The sequence below is a fragment of the Pyrgilauda ruficollis genome, unplaced genomic scaffold, assembly GCF_017590135.1.
Source record: "Pyrgilauda ruficollis isolate IOZ18807 unplaced genomic scaffold, ASM1759013v1 scaffold23, whole genome shotgun sequence".
Lineage (NCBI taxonomy): Eukaryota > Metazoa > Chordata > Aves > Passeriformes > Passeridae > Pyrgilauda > Pyrgilauda ruficollis.
The window spans coordinates 9,838,343-9,856,735 of NW_024522539.1; the positions used below are offsets into that span (position 1 = coordinate 9,838,343).

Sequence of the window (18,393 nt, forward strand, 5' to 3'; positions counted from 1 at the left end):
CTGTTGTATGTGGTTTAATGAGTTTGTGGGTATTTATGTTATGGTACTGAATTTTCTGTCAGGTGTTTTTTTATGTGTTTGAGGTTTTTGAGACATATTTTAAAGGCATTTTTGTTTTCCTAATAGCAATCTGCAGACATTCCTGTGGGGATGGATTTTGCTCTAGACCAAACATGTGCACATGCCCAAATGGTCAGATAGCCCCCTCCTGTGGTTCAAAATCAAGTAAGTATTTCTTCTGTGTCTCTGATATTGCTCTTTTGAGTCTTGAAGCTATTAAGGTATGTAAAATGGTTCAGTGGTCAGTATTTAAGACAAATAACCTCTGAGTCACCAGACGTACTTTTTACCACAGGAAGGAAAGTGTAGCTTTCTATGATGAAACTGAAGAATGACTCAGAGATGGGCTTTTGGAGACACTTCTTTTTTTTGCCAAATCAAACCCAAATCAGTCTTATTGGAAGCTATTTTCATTTGCCACTTTGTAACACTAATTCCAGTCCTCCTTGTTTTCTGGAAAATACCTTATTTCTGTTCACTGGCAGACATGAGCATGTATATGACAAAAGTTGTAATGATAGAGAGACAACTCTTGACAATTGGCTGATCTTGACATGCTTTGGAATTTCCTTCAGATTTCAAGGGTTATAAACCAGACACTATGTATGCTGTATGCTAATACCAAAGCCTACAAGCTTTAGAGCATTTCCTTGCCAGGCTCAGTACATATCTTCTGAATCTAATACTGCTGACTTTCATCAGGTGACAGTTCTGTAGGTACTAGAGTTACAGAGTTGCTCAAGGTTTTAAGTGGAACAGCTTTTCATCAGAAAAACAAAGATTCTTTGAATATGAAGCTTTTCAGAGAGATGACTTTTCCTAGAAATGTTTGTATTTCAAGTTTTCAAGGAAGGTTCCCCAGAGCCAGGGAAAAATAAGTAAAATTAAATTAATTCAATGAACAGAGAACTCAATGGCTAAACATGAGTTGAGTGTTTGATATAGAGTAGGATTCATATCTGAAATGCCAGCTGTAAAGTACTCTGTATTCTTGTTTGAATGTGGTTCTTTTCTCTCAGAATGTAGAAGATTTAGATTTTTTTATGACATGTGAAGTTTCTGGAAAGAATTTTGGGGGGTCCTTGTTCCCACAAATGCCTCTAACTATCTGAACATATTAACAGAAGTCAGTGGGGGATGCACTCAGCTGAGGTCTCTAATATTATGCAAAGTGGTTATCCTTTTAGTTCTGAATATCTTTTGAGACTCAGTGTGTGGTCTGCTTTGCTTCTGTATTTTTTACTTTGCCATTTTTTTGCTTTCCTGGTTGATAAGAATTTTCTCACATAACTGACTATTTCAGTTTGTGGTTTTAGCATCCTTTTCATGCAATAACAATGGAAAAACATTAACAACTGCAGAATGTAATGGAATGGCATGTACTAAAATGGTAAATATTGTTCTTTGTAGTTCAACCCATCTCATGCTCCTGTGATGTATGTTAGAGAAAGGACAGCATGAGGAAGATGTGGAGCTGTGGAGTTCCCAGAGGGTATTGGAGGGAGGGAAGGGTGCAAAATGCTGCACAAGTGTGTGTAGTGGTGTGCTTGTGCCTGGGCTTGCAGCTGCTGTTTTACCAGCTGCTTATGCCTTAGTCCTGTAAGCCTGTACAGGAAGGTATGACCTTCTCCCCATACCCTTCGGGGCACAGAAGGAGAGATACATCCCTGTATCTGTTACATGTTTTGGCACCTTTGGTGGGAACAAGTGGGTCTAACCTCATGTTTTTCTTTGGCCCCACTGAAGTCTTTTATGAGTCAAGACTCAGAAGAAAAATAGGGTAAAGTTTTTGGTTCTCCTTGTAGCTCTTCTTCTGAAATACTCTACCATTGTTGTCCACAGTTTTAGCCTTCATTGGAGTTGTTCAATTTCTGCAGTAACGTAAGATACATTTTGTGCATGTGGTTACATCCCCTTTATTTATTAAAACATACCAATTCTAAAAGCAAAAGTGTCTGGTAAGTTGTAGAAAAAAGAGACTCCACTGCTTCTGTGCACTCATGTGTAATATTTTTTATGATTTAGCACATCATTAGTACTTACAGAACATACTTTATGTAAATCATTTGTACTGTTGTCACTGTAGACAAAACCCATGAATATGTATTTACACAATAGACCACAATGAATTAGATCTGCAATTAGAAAACAAAGTAAACATAAAAAGTACTGTTTGACATCAAATGGTTACTGTCAACTACCTTTGGTAACAGTTAATATTTTGTCAGAATATGCATTCATTAAACCTTATTTTAATTTTATGTTTTTAAAATAAGAAAAACTCTAGTTAAATAATTAAAAATAAAATGTAAATGATACATGTTTGTCACATGCAAAATAAAAATAGCAAATATGAGTGAAAATGCCATGATTTCTCAGAATTGTATAGTTTCTGTTACATGAGATGTGTCTGAGATGTCCTTTGGATATTTTAAGCTATGGGTGTCTTTAGTACTTGGACAATCAGTAATGGGCATGGATTTTCTAGCAGGTACATCCATAGATAGAAACTGAATTGGTAGTGGCTCTTATATTCTGGTTGTCTGTCAAAATAAAAGATCTAATGTGGGTTGGAAAGCATGTGGATTCAAGAGCAAAACAAAGCCCCCAAGTTTGGTTCTCATGCAGGTCAGTTGCTGGGACTTTTCTGGTTAAGAGTCAGCTTTAGGAATCTGATTTGTGGTTGAAAAGATCAACTGGTGGTTTTCTCAGCAGGGATTTTAGTGACATCAGTAAACTTACTGGCTGAGTAGTGGTTATTTCTGTGTAATTAGTGAATTTTTGGGTGTGCTTACAGCAGGCTTGGAGATAAGAGCGCCAAGTGAGGAGGCCTCCCTGCCGGCTGTGGTGTGTGGGTGCTCTGGCGCTGCAGGTGCAGCTGTGTGGATGTGCAGCACTCCGTGCTGTGGGAGATATCCCGTGCTCCGTGCTCTGCCAGCTCTGCGATGGCAGCGGCTTCACTGCCGCCCCGACAGCACCCGGGCTGTGCCTGCTGCGGCCGTGTCTGTCGCTGCTGCAGCCCGGCCCTTCTCAGTGCTCCATTCATGCTCCGTGATCCTGACACGACTTAGAGCTGCTGCTCTGCCCCGATGCGAGCAGGGGACAAACAAGGAGGAGGGTGTCAGGCTGCCCCCAGGGTTGTGGCTCAGGTCTGGCTCTGAGCTGAGCCCCTGGTTTTGCTTCTGTAGTCAGAATGGTTTTGGCTGGCTGAAACAGGGAAGGCATTTGCTGCTGGGGCTGTCCCTGAAGGAAGGGAGCTGTGGCAGAAGCAGCTGTGGTGGGTGCTTGGGGTGATGGCTGTGGAGACAAGTGTCCAGAGCAGGGTCTGCTCTGCTCCCCTGCCAGCAGCGTCAAAGGCACAGCCGAGGACTGAGCTCCTCCTCAGAGACTTCCCGCCCGGGGTCTTCCTCAAGAGACCGCCCGTGGTGTGGGGCTGAGCCTGGGCCTCGCCTCAGTGCCCTGGGACCCACTCCTCGGGTGCTGTGGGAGGCGTCTGCTCAATGGCAGTAAAACCTGGAGCTCAGCCCCTGTGTCTTATGCTACTGTCAGAGGTGGGGTAAGGTCTTGAATTTGGAATGTTCCCAGAGTTTTTGAGGGTACTGCGGATTTTGTCTATGCCTTGTGCAGGGCTGTGGGGCAGCAGGCTCGTGTCACGCCTTGGCGCTAGCTGCCATCTCTCTCCTGAGTCAGTCACTCGACAGAGAAAGCACGCTGAGCATCTGGGATGCGATGCGGCCGTCATTCCTTGTTTACAGCTCCTGGCAGGCAAAGCCCTGCGTCATCCCAGGGCTGGAAGCGTTTCCTCGGCAGTGGCACAGAGGCGAGAGCCGGCCTCTCCTGCGGTGCCCGCTGGCTGCGCTGCCGCCCTCAGCCCGAGGTGCCGGGCCAGGGCTCCGCCGGTTCTCCCACCTGGGGGCTGCAGACCCTCCCACCTCACGTTTCTTAGTTTGGGATCGCAGAGTAGACAGCACGTGTGCTACCTTTCGTCTGCTTGGTGAGCTGTTTCATGAGTGGTTGTGCTTGTGGCAGTGCTCTGGGTATGATGAAGTCTTTACTCAGTTTTACTGGGTGTTTATTTAAAAAGTCAGGAATTGTTATGCTTAAGAGGGCAGCACTTTGATAAAAAACACAACTTTCGCCCACGCGCAAAGCCTTTGTGGATATGTATGGTCTTGCCGGCTCTTTTGCGGGTTTATAAAGTTGTGTTCCTGCAGTTATTCCTGTTTTGACTTCAGATATTTCCAGTGCAGACTGTTTACAAATTGGATGTGAAAAAGAACAATAATTGATTAAAAGCAACCATTTATTAATGTTAACATTTCCTGTGCGTGCCAAGATAAGGCAAAGCTATATGCACTGATTTACCAGCCTTATGGTAATTCCTGTGCTTTTTCTTTGAGTCTCTGTCAGTGTGGTATCTTGGAACAGGTTGTTTCATTTACCGGAATATCTCCACTGACATTAATGGAATTGTTGATATAGCTGAGAAAAGAGAACCTGGATCTAAATTAATATGCTAGTTTTCAAAAATGCATTTTTAAAATCATCATCTGAGCTCCAGACAGCCTTTGAATGTGTTTCTGTAAACTTTTGGAAGGATAATATTACAGAATAGTCTGTACGATTTTGGAAGTACTCTTTCCGACATTCCCACAAAAGAGGGCAGAAAATAAGTAATTAGTTTACTGACTATGTCAGTGATTCTCTTGCCTGGTACTAGGCAAGAAAGCTCACTGATTTAAATGGCTCATTTTAGTAAGGACGACTAGATATCCCAGCAGTCTCCCATAATGATTTTAGTTTTAAAAGGAGGAAGAAGTATTTTACCTTGAAAAAGTTATTCTAAGAAGCAGTAAGACAAGTTATGGAAACTTTGTGTGTGTGTCCCAAAATGAGGATATATACTTTATTTATACATGAACAGTTAATATGAAAATCATCATTTAAGCTACTGTTAACCTTTTAATCTCAAATGTAGTTCAAACTACTTAAATGGCTTTGGTCTTCATGTGGGAATGGAAATTAGCTCTTGGCATAGCTTGCTCTAATTGAAATCAGTTTGTGGTTTTTAAGTTCCTTCCCTGCTTGACAGATGATATCATTTCCTATGCTTTTTGTAATCCCCTCTGTTTTTCTAAGATTGTATAAAGCTAGTTGAACTACACATTTTAAAGTAACTGTACACCTTTTTCTGACCTACTTAGGACATTGTCCAAAAATCTTCACCAGATATTCATTCATTTGCAGACAATTTTACTTTTTATTGAGGAATGTTAGTACATTTTTGTTGCTTGAAGTATTGAAGTACTTCCAAAGCAGAACAAAGATGTATAATAACTATTAGACACCTAAGAAATGTAATACAGTTTTTGCTTTTATATTTGAAGAATTAAGGTTACTAGTGTTTAAAATGCTAGATTGCTTTAATTTCTTTCTCCAGTTTTGTGTTTTACTTCTGTTTTGTGGAATCATATTGTTATAGAAGGCAGTACAGTTAAAAGTATTACTTTTACTTGAAAATAAAAAAGAAAAATTCTGTTCACATACTTCTGAATTGTTAAAAGCCAAATGATGCCTAAGGGTTTTGTGTGAGGTGAAAAATTCAGTGTTTGGCATGGCACCTGTCAGCTGCAGGCTCTGACGGGACATGCAATTTCCATTTTTCAGTCCTGAGCATTTCAGACAGCATGGTGTAGGTATCCAGTGCTCCATCACAATCTGCTGAAACGCTGATCAGACTGTAATCCTATGTGGGGAGGAGCCTTTCATGTGGTTCCTGTTAAGAGGAAAACCATTTCCCAGCTGCTTACTGGAGTGCAGGCCCCAGTTCACAGCTGTGTTGGACAGCAGGACCTGTAAGGACTTCACTTTGTTGGGAGACCTGCCCACTTCTCTATGCCTTATGAAGAGCCTGACGTACTTTTAGTTGCTCCCTAGTTAAGAAATATATTTGCCTTTATTACTAGAAAAATTACTCAAATTACATTATGTTTTACTAGCATGGGGCTTAATCTGCCTGTTAACCATTATAAGTGGTGGGGCTGCAGCTGAGGAGAGAGTGCTGCTGCTCCCCTGCCTCTGCCCTTGGCAGGGGAAGGTTGTTGGCTCTGGGGAAGGGCTGTTTGTGAGCTCTGCAGCTCCCAAGCACGGCAGCTCTACTGGTGGGATGAGCCTACAGTTGGCATACAGGAGGATATCAGTCTGTTATTTCTCCTCTTTATGCAAGAAATCCTGCATAGCCAGGTCAGCTTCTGGTGTTGCATGTGTTAGCAGAACAGGGCTGTCTTCAGGAGCTTCCTTACATGCTCCCCTTCAATACTTCCCTCCCCCACTTTGCAGATGATAAGGCTCCCCTCTCTAATGAGGCTGTCTGCCAGAAGTTTAGTACTTTTCCCTTATTGAACGCTTTTTCTCATAATTGCAAACTAGGAAAGAAATGTTGAGGATTTATGCTCATATGAAATGCCTTTGACTTCATTTGAATGAGAGGGTGCATCAAATTCTTGCACCATGTCCTATATTCCTTAGGAATGGTGAATCTATATTGTGTTCTGTAGTGCCATTTTCCATATCTGTCCTAAAATGTGCATTCTTGACTTCTAAAACTTTCTGGTTCACAGAATCAATCCCTTAAAAAAAAAAAAAAAAAGTAAAAATAAACGTTTACCTTTAGCAAATATTAAAGTGTTTCTGGCTGGTTTGATTTAACTGAGGAAAATCTTTTTCCTTTCAAGTCCAACACTGTAACATCCGGTGCATGAATGGAGGCAGCTGCAGTGATGACCATTGCCTCTGTCAGAAGGGATATACAGGAACTCACTGTGGACAGCGTAAGTACCCTCCTAGGAATGTAGATACTGTCAAGTGATTCTGTGATGTGTGGATTGGACACTCTTCAGCACTAAACTTCAGCTGCTGTTGAGCTAGTTTTTGATCAGCTATAGTGAAATTTTACAGAAAAACACTTGACTTTGTAATGAATGCTGAGTGAATTCTTACTGATCAAGACTATTAAAATAAACATCATGTGACTTCATAATAATTGGATATAACTTGATCCTGTAGTTCTCACACTGCCATAATTCCCATTGACCTCCAGAACTTCTCACCCACTAGAGCAGTGGGTCATACATCTAAATTTTACATGGGATTCAGTTTTCATTTTATAGATAAAATTAAGATTTTTAATAAAAAGTCTTGTTTTCATTTCAGTGTTTGCATATGACTTAGATTATGCTTTAGAAATGTTGATGTTGTCTTATTAGAGTTGATTGACAGATTTTTTTTATTTCCTTGATCAGTCCTTAGTCAAAAGCAATCCTGGATGTGCTGCTTGAAATCTCTCCCAAACTGACTCTGGTGCTCTCTTGTTCTTGGCTGGAATGCTGTGAAGTAACTCAAATAAGGATGTAGATACTGCTTTTAACCAAGGCTGTCACGTTGCTATCTAGTGAAATATTGGTCTGACACAGAAAATGTGTTTAGCTCATTTAATGAAAACCTTTTGTGCTCTGTCAAAATCAATGGCACACTTTACATGAACTTCAGTGGGACTAGGAATTTACCCTAATAATCTGGAGGAGGATCACATGGTGAAAGGATTAAGAATTGTATTTCTGCCTTCACTGTGAAATATCAAGTGGATAAAAGAGGATAAATGGAAATCTTCTTTCTACTGAAGTAAATGTGAAACGGAACAAAGAATAACATTACTCAATGAACATCAAATTGTATTTAAAATCTCCTTTTTCATGTGCTTGTTGTATTTTCTGATTATTTCTGAGAAGAATTGCTTTTGGAGTTTATTATTAAAAAATTGACTTCTGAAGCTAATGACAACATGATACAGAGGAAGAGTATCTTGAATTAACATGGAATAGGTATTGATTAAATTTTGCTATCCTAGTTAATAGCATTATTTATTTAATAGCATTATTTATTTTAATACTGGATTATTACAGAAGCAACAAAACATTTGAGGATTTAGAGATGAAATATTCTTCTCCATCTTCTATCTGCAATCTCTATCAGTGTTTGTTTGTTACAAGTTTGAAAGAGATATTATTTTGAAGTTATGGGATTGTCCAGCTATCCCAAAGAGAAAGGCTCTGAGAGGTCAGAAAAGCTGTGGTTGTTCCTGTATTTGTGTTATGCTCCCCTGAAAAGATGAGCTCACGGTACTAATATGGCCAGGAAGTAGTAAAAGGTCATGAAGTAGATTCTAGGAAAAGAGTTTGGTATGTTTACCATTTTTACCAGTTTACCTAAGTTGGCCAAGTACATACCTTCATGTCTTTCTGCAAACAGCTCAGTAAAGATTACTCTTGCCTTCCCTTTGATCCAGCTGTCTGTGAAAATGGATGTCTAAACGGAGGGAGATGCGTAGCTCCGAACCGCTGTGCTTGCACGTATGGCTTTACTGGACCCCAGTGTGAGAGAGGTACGTGCCCTAAATCAGTGGGAAGAATCACGTTCCAACACCTCTAGCAGTGGGGTTGTTGGGCCATTACCTATTGTATTCTGTAGCTGAATTGATTGTGTTTGCTTTTGTTGGTCTCAAGACAGAAAATAAATTATAAGTGGCATTTTTAGAAGTATGTGAACTTCATAAGGATAGAGGCCAGGATGAAACACAGACTAACTGTTTACTTTTTTTGTGATAAAAACATTCCAGTGAAAGAGGTGGCAAATGAAAGTGTTTGTGTGCTTTTGCTCAAACTTCAGTTTCTAAGTCATCAGAAAAGGTTTTTGCATTTGATATACATGGTAAGTAGCATCTTGCCTCTGTCATTGTTATGTTCTCTTTTGTAGAGTTTATTCAATTCTCCTTTCCATTTTGTACAAATTTATTGTTTTTAATTTAGCTTTTTAGTTGCATATCCATAGGGATAATCTTCAAATGAAAACACAATGATACCAACTACCTTATATGGTATGTGAATTTTTTTTCAGGGTTATTAAACCAATTTAATATTTCATTTGTGAGCAGTACAGTGGACAATATTTAGGTATAATCCTGTTGAGTTTTATAAAAATGCAAATAAAATATTTTCATTTGTCAGAGCAATTTGTCTGTGTAGTTGGAGATTCATACATTCTATTAATAGAATAAGTTGTGTTACATCTCTATGAACCTGGGACAGAATAGAAATTAATAATCTGATTTTGGGCTTCCATGTAGAGGATGTGCTTAGCACATGAAATTTCTGTCAATGAGTGTGTCAGGTGATCTCTGCTGTCAGTGCTGCACCTGGAGGAGTAACAGTTGGCTTTTTTATGTGGCAGCATAGGTGGGTGATACAGACAACTACTCTGAGGGGACCAGAGGGTTTTTTTTCCTGTGCTTAAACTGATGAATTAGGTTTTTCCAACACTCCCTGCAGCAGATAAAATTACCATGTTGGCACTGTGTGAAGTTGTGCCAGTTGTCCACTCAGATGTTAAAAAAGTAGTTCAAAGCAATGGTGAGGTTTTTCCAAGGATTGAAAAGTAGTTCAGTTCTGAGTCGTGGGATCACACTGCTGGAGAGGAGTAAGAGGAAAGGGCAATTAGGTTAAAGTTCCTAATTTTGAAGAGAATAAATGCATATAGGTGAGAAACCATGGAATATTACTGCAAAGACTTGGAATTGCAAGCAATTACTGCTTGTTCTTCATGGTGAAGTTTTTGAGCCTTCAGTCTGGTGAGGATTGTAAAGTCTAAGTTCAGAAGACGATTGTTGAGTTCTACTTTTGTGTTGTCTGATCTGAGACCAGTTGGATTCCACATCATTAGGGCAAGTTTCTAGGCTGAATCCTGGTAACAGCTTCAGTCCTGTCCCTCAGGTGGTGGGTGGAGTGAGAAACTGGTGGCACAGTGCCATTTGAGCCAAGTCAAGCTGTCCTGAAATTACATGCATGCTATTGAGCACAATTGAGGTGGAAATCTGTAACTTACATGCCTAGTCCATAGGCAGTTTTTTACTTAAAACACATGTTTGATTTTATAGTTATCAATAAAAGAGAAAAGAGACATTAATGAGCTGTAGTATTCCTGGTTAATGCTTGCTTGCTGTGTTGAGGCCAAATGATTGTCATATCTTCCCAGAAAACCTCTGAAATTTGGCTGCTTTCACAGATTTTATGCAGCCTCTCTACCTAGCTTAGCTAATATGTTCCCCTCCTCTAAAAAGGGTGTGGTGGTTTTTGGTCTCAGAATCACATTATGCCATGAGAAAAACTTTTTCTGTAGATAACTGTTCAAGTATAAACTAATCTTGGTCTTAGAATAACTTGCCTTGTTCAGCATATGCACCTGTGTGGTCATTGGGGAGTTGTCTGGCTGCATATGATTTTACACAGCTGTCAGCTAAGTAAGAGGTCCATATTTTGAATCTAGCTTTGGAAAGTTCTGTGGATTTGACACTCCCTGGTGGGCTTCTGATGTACATGTGAATGGATGTTAGCCAGTAAATTGACAAGATTCATGCCTTGTAGAGTAAAATGGTGTGTTTATTAGAAAGAAAAGAAAGAGGGGAGGAAACAAAACAACAAAACCAAAGCATCTCTGCATGGAGCTGGGGTGGGGGTGCAGGGAAGGAAGAGAAATGGTGTCTTAAACTATGCCATTTCTGGCAGAAGCAGGAGAAGCAGATTGTTTTGAAAACACCATTTCTGGATATAAACGTAATGTGAAGTGATTCGGTTTTGTGGCATACACATTCTCCATCTGTTTGGCTGTGATTTGACTTCTAGGTTATGCCATCCCACAAACTAACAGTTATGGAAGTAATTTACTGCTCTGTATCACCCAGTGCTTTTCTCTACAAGCATCAACTAACAGTAACAGTCAAAGAGTGTTTGTGGCACATATGTCACACACCAAAGAATATTCCAGCCTTTGCTGCATATGTCATAACTTAGAACTGACTTGAATAAAACAATGTCGAGGCAACCAAACACGTGGGGTTATTCTAATAATCCGATAGGGAAAACATTTAAAATGTTGCAGGTGGTTGGAACAAAATTAGATCCAGTTTCTTAGCCATGGAGACAAGTTATGTAGTTCTGTTCTAAAACAGTGTCTACTGTTTTAAATAGTTTTTCCATACATTACCTCAGCAAATGTTGACCATGTGATTGCTAATGAAGATCTGCAAGACTTCTGTGTAGGTCAAGGGCTTTATCTAGTGAAAGACCCACTGCTTTCAAAGTGTAACAAACACCATCAAATTTGTGGCATAAGTATTTCTATGTATTTATTCAGTCATTCTTTGAGAGGGTAGCAGCTGGCCTTGGACCGTTTTGGCACACAAATCACTCTTTTGTGTGTCTTAGAAGTGTTAATCTTAGTGTAAAACACAATAAACATGAGCATAAGGAATTTTGAGATTCACTTTTATTAGTGGAGTTCCTCTTCATGTCTTGGGAGTGTATGCCATGTCACTGGTGAGACAGGCTTCACCAGAGCTGGATCGATAACTTTATCATGGTGCACATGTATCATTAATTCCTGAGCTGTTGTGTGTGGTGGTTGGCTCCTGTCCAGAGCAGGAGAAGCTGCCTGGACATACTGTCAAGTATATGCAGCTGTGTCATAAAACAACAGACCTGGCTTTTCTGTGGAATAGTGTTCAAAAAGGTGGACTTGACATAAACTCAACAGTAAAAGTGTAGTGGAGTTGGGAATGCTTCCTACAGCCATTTAAGACACATTTAAAATACATAGCCCAAGAAAGAAAATATTTCACAGATATTGCCTCAGTTAAAAATTGAACTTCAGGGACTTCTTTTAGGAAGGTGCTGAGTTCTCTGGCAGTGGTCCAGTGAGGAGCTTTGACATGCCTTTAAGTTCAAACCCAAGATGTCAATATGCTTAGAATTATGCAAGTGCTTAAGGGCCTTGCTGGATTTTGGCCCAAGCTTTCAGAGTCAGTTAAGATCTGAGAGATGCACTCAGTTTTAATTTATCAGTAATCATATTATTAATGAAGTCACAGATAGCAGAAAATGAAGATGTGGACAAAGCAAAACTTCTCCCACTGGTTAAAAACTGGATGCCATCCTTATGCCATTTTACTGTTAATGCTGAATAACTTGAGTGAGTTACAGATTCTGCAGTTTCTTTCAGAGTTGCTGAAGAGACTGAGAGCAGAGACTTAGTTTGTGTTCCCCTGAGGATGACTCAGAACACTGACAGCTCTTTCTATTGTCTGTAAAAGAGCCTAGGGGATTTAGCTGGCTGTGGGAGATGCCCACGTTTGGGTGTTTGTGAAAACATCCCTGTATCTTGCACTTCATGAAAGTCCAGAGAAAAATTGATGTTAGGAGCTCAGGAAGATCCAAAACCAGATTTGGTAGAGCTGTCTTCAGATTTGTACACAAAGGTTTTCTTGACTCTTTGAAACAGTTTCTCTTTAGACATTTGGGTGATAATACTTTAAGAGAGTGAGTTCTATATAACAGAAGGTTGTACATTGTTGTTCTCCTTGTATTGCAGAAATGCAATGAAATGTGCTTTTCTTTTTCTGTCTGGATTCATTTAGAGGAACACAGTGGAAGCTTAGAATGTGTTACAGACCTGTTTGTTTACTTGAATGCTTGTGACAACATCAGGGGCTCAATCCTGCTGCATTCTGGAGATTTGCCACTCGCTTTTCATAGGAGTAGAATTGGGCCTGATGTAGTTCAAATATTAAAAACGTACCACGTGTGTTTTGTTTTTTTATGGACTCAGAATATGAGCAAATGATTGCTTTTTCTTCAAACAGAGTCGTTTCTGTACTGCTCTCTTCATGGCAGGAATTTTTGCATAATTTTTAATTATATTTGGCCATTATTAAAAGTTCCCAGAATTAATGCCATATGTAAAAATATCTTTCCCGGAGCCTCCCTATGAAAGTGCAGCCGCTGAAAGTGGTCAAGAGTAATGTAGGGCTCTGTATATTTTTTTTTCTTTCTAAATACTACAACGGGTAGAATGTTTTTACAAAGAGGACACTGCACCCCTTAGTGTGCCCCGTCTCTGGTATTTAGTCTAAATGGAAAGTAAATAACAAAGTGTAGATAGCAGTAAAAATATGTTCCCAAAGCCTTATGTTGCATTTAAAGTAGCATTGCAGCATATGGTAGCTGGCAAACATTTGAATAAACTTGATTTCTGTTGCTTTCTTCCAAAAAACACATCTGTTGACATAGACATGTAGTTTCTGCAGCCCTGTAACATGAATGCATGCATGTACAATGTTGTAGCAGCAAACTGAAGGATGGCTAAACTTGAAGGCCTGCAATAAGGACTCTTGCAAACATTTTTCCCCCCTGAAAAGTTATGAAAAATGGCTTCAGATTGAAGAGCAATATATTTAGTCACAGAGTGATGTTTTACTGACTTTAAAATAATTTCAGTATATTGTCACCTTTGATGCCTTTCAGTTTTAGAATAAAAATTCCATTGGGTTATCTTTTCTAACAAAGAGGTTAAGATAACTGGATGAGTTTTTTAATTTTTAAAATTGAAGCTGCAGCTTTATGGTCAAGAAGTCACCCTCTACAGAATGATTGTGTGTGATTTAGGTGGTTTGTAATACTTAGCAATATAATCAATAGATCTCTGGATCAGAACTCAGGACTCAGCTCAGTCTGTTATTTGATGCCAAAAAGCATTTTTAGGGATCTTATGTATGGGAAGGCTTTCATCCATTGTTCTGTTCCTTGCATGTTCACCCCATAACTGGTCCTGTGTTGCTTGCTCTATGCTTTGTGTGTCTTAAAATATCATATAGCCAATTTTAAAGTGTTTCTTCAGATATATGCTTATAAGCTTAATCAAGATCCATAAATGATTAAGTACATATGGCTTAGGTCTCTTGTGAGATGTGAGGGCTCCAACTTTTGTACATGAAGCTGAACATTCACATTTTGTTCCAAACTGAGTTTTGATTTCAGTCAAACAAATCTAAAGTTTTCATTCAGCTATTTGGCAGACCTTTTTATATTTCCATGCTTTCTTGATTGGCTGCTAAGGACACTGACCTTTAGATGTGCAGTAAAGTATTGTTTGGACTTTGCTTTGTTTTGATTTTAGTCGTAGCAGTGGAGATGCATACAAATTTAATCACAAATTGTGGAGTCTATATTTGGTATAAATTATCACAAAGACATTTGAATGAAATAGCTGCTGTTCTAATCTGTAAGATTTGGTTCTTGTATGTAGGACATGGAAAGGACTCACAGGAGAGTCACTAGATCATTCTTCTGGTACAGTAAACAGCTTTGTTGTTGAACCTGCCTCCTGCCTCCAGCTTTGCTGGCAGCTTCTGGCTCCTGCTGCATTCTGGAGTTTTGCTGTGCAAAAAATTGGGTTCAGCTCTCACTGCGGCCAGGCTGGACCTTGTGTTGCCTTTGCCTGCATGTGGTTCTTGCTGTCTGCCTTGTAGTGTCTTGAGAAATGAAGACTGGAGGCCAGTGCAGGAGAGGCTTTGTAGAAGAAGTTACCTACATGGAGAGATTATAGGATGTTACATGCAGATCATACAGCTATAACTTCCATATACACAGTGCAGACAGTTGAAAGCTGTAGCTTCCCTGACTGGCCTTCACTGCCAGATCTGTGCTCTGCAGTGTTCCAGGGAGAACTGGAAAGAATCCCTCTCATATGTTGTATCACGAGAGTAATTTTTTTTTTTTTGGTGTTTTTGTGCTGAAAGATTGAATCAGCTTTTATTGATATTGGTTGTCATTGCAGCATGGTGTTACATTTGAGGCCTTCAGAATGTGTATCTTAGGGCTTGTACTCCCCTCTTAGTACCATTTTACCAGGCCCATTTTTCTAATTTCAGCCCAAACTTGTAAAAAATAAAATAGCTGGCCACAACTGATTTCTCATGGAACTTTCCAAAGAAAAGGTGCCTTTGAAATGGTGACTCCCAGAGTCAGACATAATATAGGGAATGAGTAAATGCAGCTGAGAACTTACCTAACAATGCCTATTTAGCTGTTAATGGGGAAAATTACTCCTTCTCTGGGCTGCAATATATTTTGCTATAGGAAAGCATCGCTACCTGAAATCCTCTGATTTGCTACAGTGAAAACAAATGTTTTCTTTGTGAATCACCCATTCATAGCTTTTTTTCTTCTTGGACTGGTAAGCTGAGAGTTTTTGTCAGAGTTGCCACAGAAGCAAGTATCAGTATGCATGATGCCTCAGTAGAGTTTGTGACTTACTTTTTTTCCTTTGTTTTTACAAGTGATCTAAAACTTTTTAGATGGCCAGTTCTAACAAAGAAAAGAAACCTCTTTTAAAACATAGATCTAACCTAACAAAAGGATAAACTGATGAAGGCATTTCCAAGTAAAACAATTCTTTTATGTAGGTCAGCTGCAAAATGCTAATGAAAATGCATCTTAAACAGAGGTGGTCAAAGTGGTCAGTGTAACTGTTTTGACACATGTAAGCTTTTTTGCTACGTATTTGTAACAGAGCTGTTGAAATCTCTGTAAAAACAAGACTTTTCTAAAGTAAACTGTTAGATTTAGAAAGAGATCTACCCTGTATCAGCATAAAAGCTGCAAAAAATTGTGGGAAACAACTACCTAAGAGCAGCTGTAAGGACAGACGCATTCTCAGTTCCAGTTGCCCTTGAGAGGTTCATGAATAATGACTGAGTAGTTTTTATATTTTTTTTTATGATAGCTTGTACAGTTTGGCACTTTAGAGAAATGCTGTAGGAAAAGAGGCCTAAATAAGGTCTGAAAAGAAAGGAGCCCTGAGAGAAATATCACTCTCCAAATTCTGCTATGCTGTAAAACAGAGCTTGGCTTTGCTCTCTTTATCCAGAAGAAACTTCTTTTGGAAAAAAAAGGTGGAATTTGCTACATAAAGAAACCAAGATTCAGTATTTTCCTTCCCTGTAGTTAGACATGCAAAGGCTTTGGATACTTAAGTTTAAAAAAGCATGGAAGTTATTAAAAGTGCATGTGTGTTTACACATATATACACGTGGGTTTATATTTTAAGAAATGTGAACCTTTTTAAGCACCTGAGTTTTGATTGTGGTCTTATACATTGACTTTGTATCCATTGCAGGCATTACCCAAGCTAAACTAGCACAGGTAGGTTAATGGAACTAAGTCTGCTGTGCCATAGCCTTCATTTCTTTCCATGGTGATGTGATTCAGATTATAGGTCTCCCATTCTGAAAGAGTGGTCTTTGCACTGTTTTACTTGTCCCTGAATGTTTAACTTAGTGTGTGCTTCAATTTTTAAAAAGCATTTGCTCGAATAAGCCTGGCTTACCAAGTGATCTCAGTCATGTTTTATAATGATCCTGTCCTCAATGTTTATGTTTTTTGCAAAGTTTACCCAGTGATTGCCAGGTGTTCAGTACTGTCCCCATTTGCTCCTTACTCCTTGGAATGAATGGTCTTCTGTGGCCCTCTAGGGCTTTTTCTTCTGACACGGAGGTGCTGACAGTCATGGGGAAGCAGGAGCTGAGGAGAAACCTGTATGTTCGCAGTTGTTGCCTCCTTGGGGAGGTGGTGGCTTTCATCCTGCACCACTGCACACAGCATGGGACAAAGCCAGAGGTGTCCTTGCTGGCATTGCAGCAGCAGTCATAAGTTCAGTGATATTTTGCAAGACTTACCATTTTCCTTATTTCTGTATGCACAGGGACCTCATAGTACTCTCTGGTCTCAAGATTAATCCCTCAGCTTTTGCTCTAGGTCCTTTTATCTTGGTCCCATTAATTACAATTGCTCCATTGAATCTATTGATAGCTGAATTTTCAGCAAGGTTTGGAAAATCAGTTTATCTCTGGCAAAAACAGGCAGCACAACAAAATGCATATTTGCTGGTTAGTGGGGTAACTCCTGCCTATCAAACGATGCATTTACATTCTTTTAAAAATAGAACTGTAAGATTTACAGGGAGAGAGGGTAATTTGTAACTGTATTTCAGCTTACAGAATTGCTTAGGGTGGAAGGGACCTCTTTAGGTCACATAGTCAACTCCCCTGCTCGAACAGGACCAGTTGGAGCAGATTGTCCAGGACTGTGGAAAATGTGCTAAAATATGTGTTAGTCTGTGATTTGTAGCACCTCCAGCTGTACCATTCAGACCTATTAGCTATTTAATGAAGGTCCACTGCTAACATTGTCCAAGTGTTCATTATTCTGGATCTTCTGTGGTTTTTTTTCTTATTTGTGTGTTCTGTTATCCAGAGAGTGTTTTTCTCCTGTGGCAGTGATTGATTGAGTGCTGTGAAATGAAAGCACATGTTATGCCTTTGACATCTAATGTACTTGCCTAATAAAATTTTAAAAATGGAACAGTTAGTTTAAAAATGAAGAATAAGTTGACAAAACTGCAGTGGTTCATGGGGTGTGGAATAGGGAATGGTTTTAAATCTGAGTAATATTAATAACTTCAGACAGACTGTCAGGAGAGTTTTCCTGTTTGCACTTGACACTAATTATAGTTACCTGCTTGTCACTTAATACAAAAAGATGGGGAGACCTATTAGGTACTTGATAATTTCACCTGATTTAGGAGGCAGCTGAGTACCTCAGTGATGGCAGGTTTTAGGACCTCAACAGCTCCTGTTTGCTTATGTTTCAGAGAACTACAGCAAGAAAAAAGTGATAAACATACAGTGGAAAAAGCATGCTGTGCACTTTCTTTAATGTGCAATTAAGGTGACTCTTAAAGTGAGACACACCTTGAACTATTTCTTCAAGGGCCATTGGACTGGTCTCTCATCTGGATTGTCCAGATGTCTTAGCTCAGTTGAGCAGTACAATGACAGAGCACTACTTGGACTTGAAACGTTTAAAAGAAGTAGTAGTAAAACCAGCAAGCAGTGAAGTATAATTGTCCTGCTGGGATATGATGAAAGCCTTTATGAGAATCTCCATGTCCTGGTGGGACAGTATGGGTGGTAACTTGGAAAGTAAAATGCAAGTATGGCAGCTTTACAGTTGGATTAATACAGACTTCAGAAGAAGCCACAGGGTCAAAAATTACTTCCAAGCCACAGGCTTCAAAGGCCAAAAGATCTGCAGTGAGAAAAGAGGTGTTACCCACCTCTGTGAAAGGAGAGTTGATGTTAAGTTACTTGGGCTCCAATGACCTTTAAGATAAGATATAGCTTGATGATGCAGGTATTATGTCTGAAATTGAATTACACCCTGTGGTGTGAACTAAATCCAGCTATTAATTGGTTCTTGAATTGAGGGGTTAAAGAGTAGTAAGAGGACGATTGGTGAACTTTTTGAGGGATTGAAGTAAGGAGATGATAATGGTTTAGTACACTAAAATTTGGTAGAGTTATAGGGTTCATAAAGCAAAAGCAAGAAA

At 39.5% G+C, this 18,393-nt stretch overlaps 1 protein-coding gene across 1 annotated transcript in view; it reads left to right on the forward strand.

The window, feature by feature from the left end:
- FBN1 (fibrillin 1) overlaps nt 1–18,393 on the forward strand; it is a 144,800-nt gene that overhangs the window by 15,178 nt on the left and 111,229 nt on the right. The window contains exons 4-6 of the mRNA XM_041469038.1: nt 127–225; nt 6,795–6,890; nt 8,405–8,500. Coding sequence (XP_041324972.1) covers nt 127–225; nt 6,795–6,890; nt 8,405–8,500 — 291 coding nt within the window. The remainder of the gene's footprint in view (nt 1–126; nt 226–6,794; nt 6,891–8,404; nt 8,501–18,393) is intronic.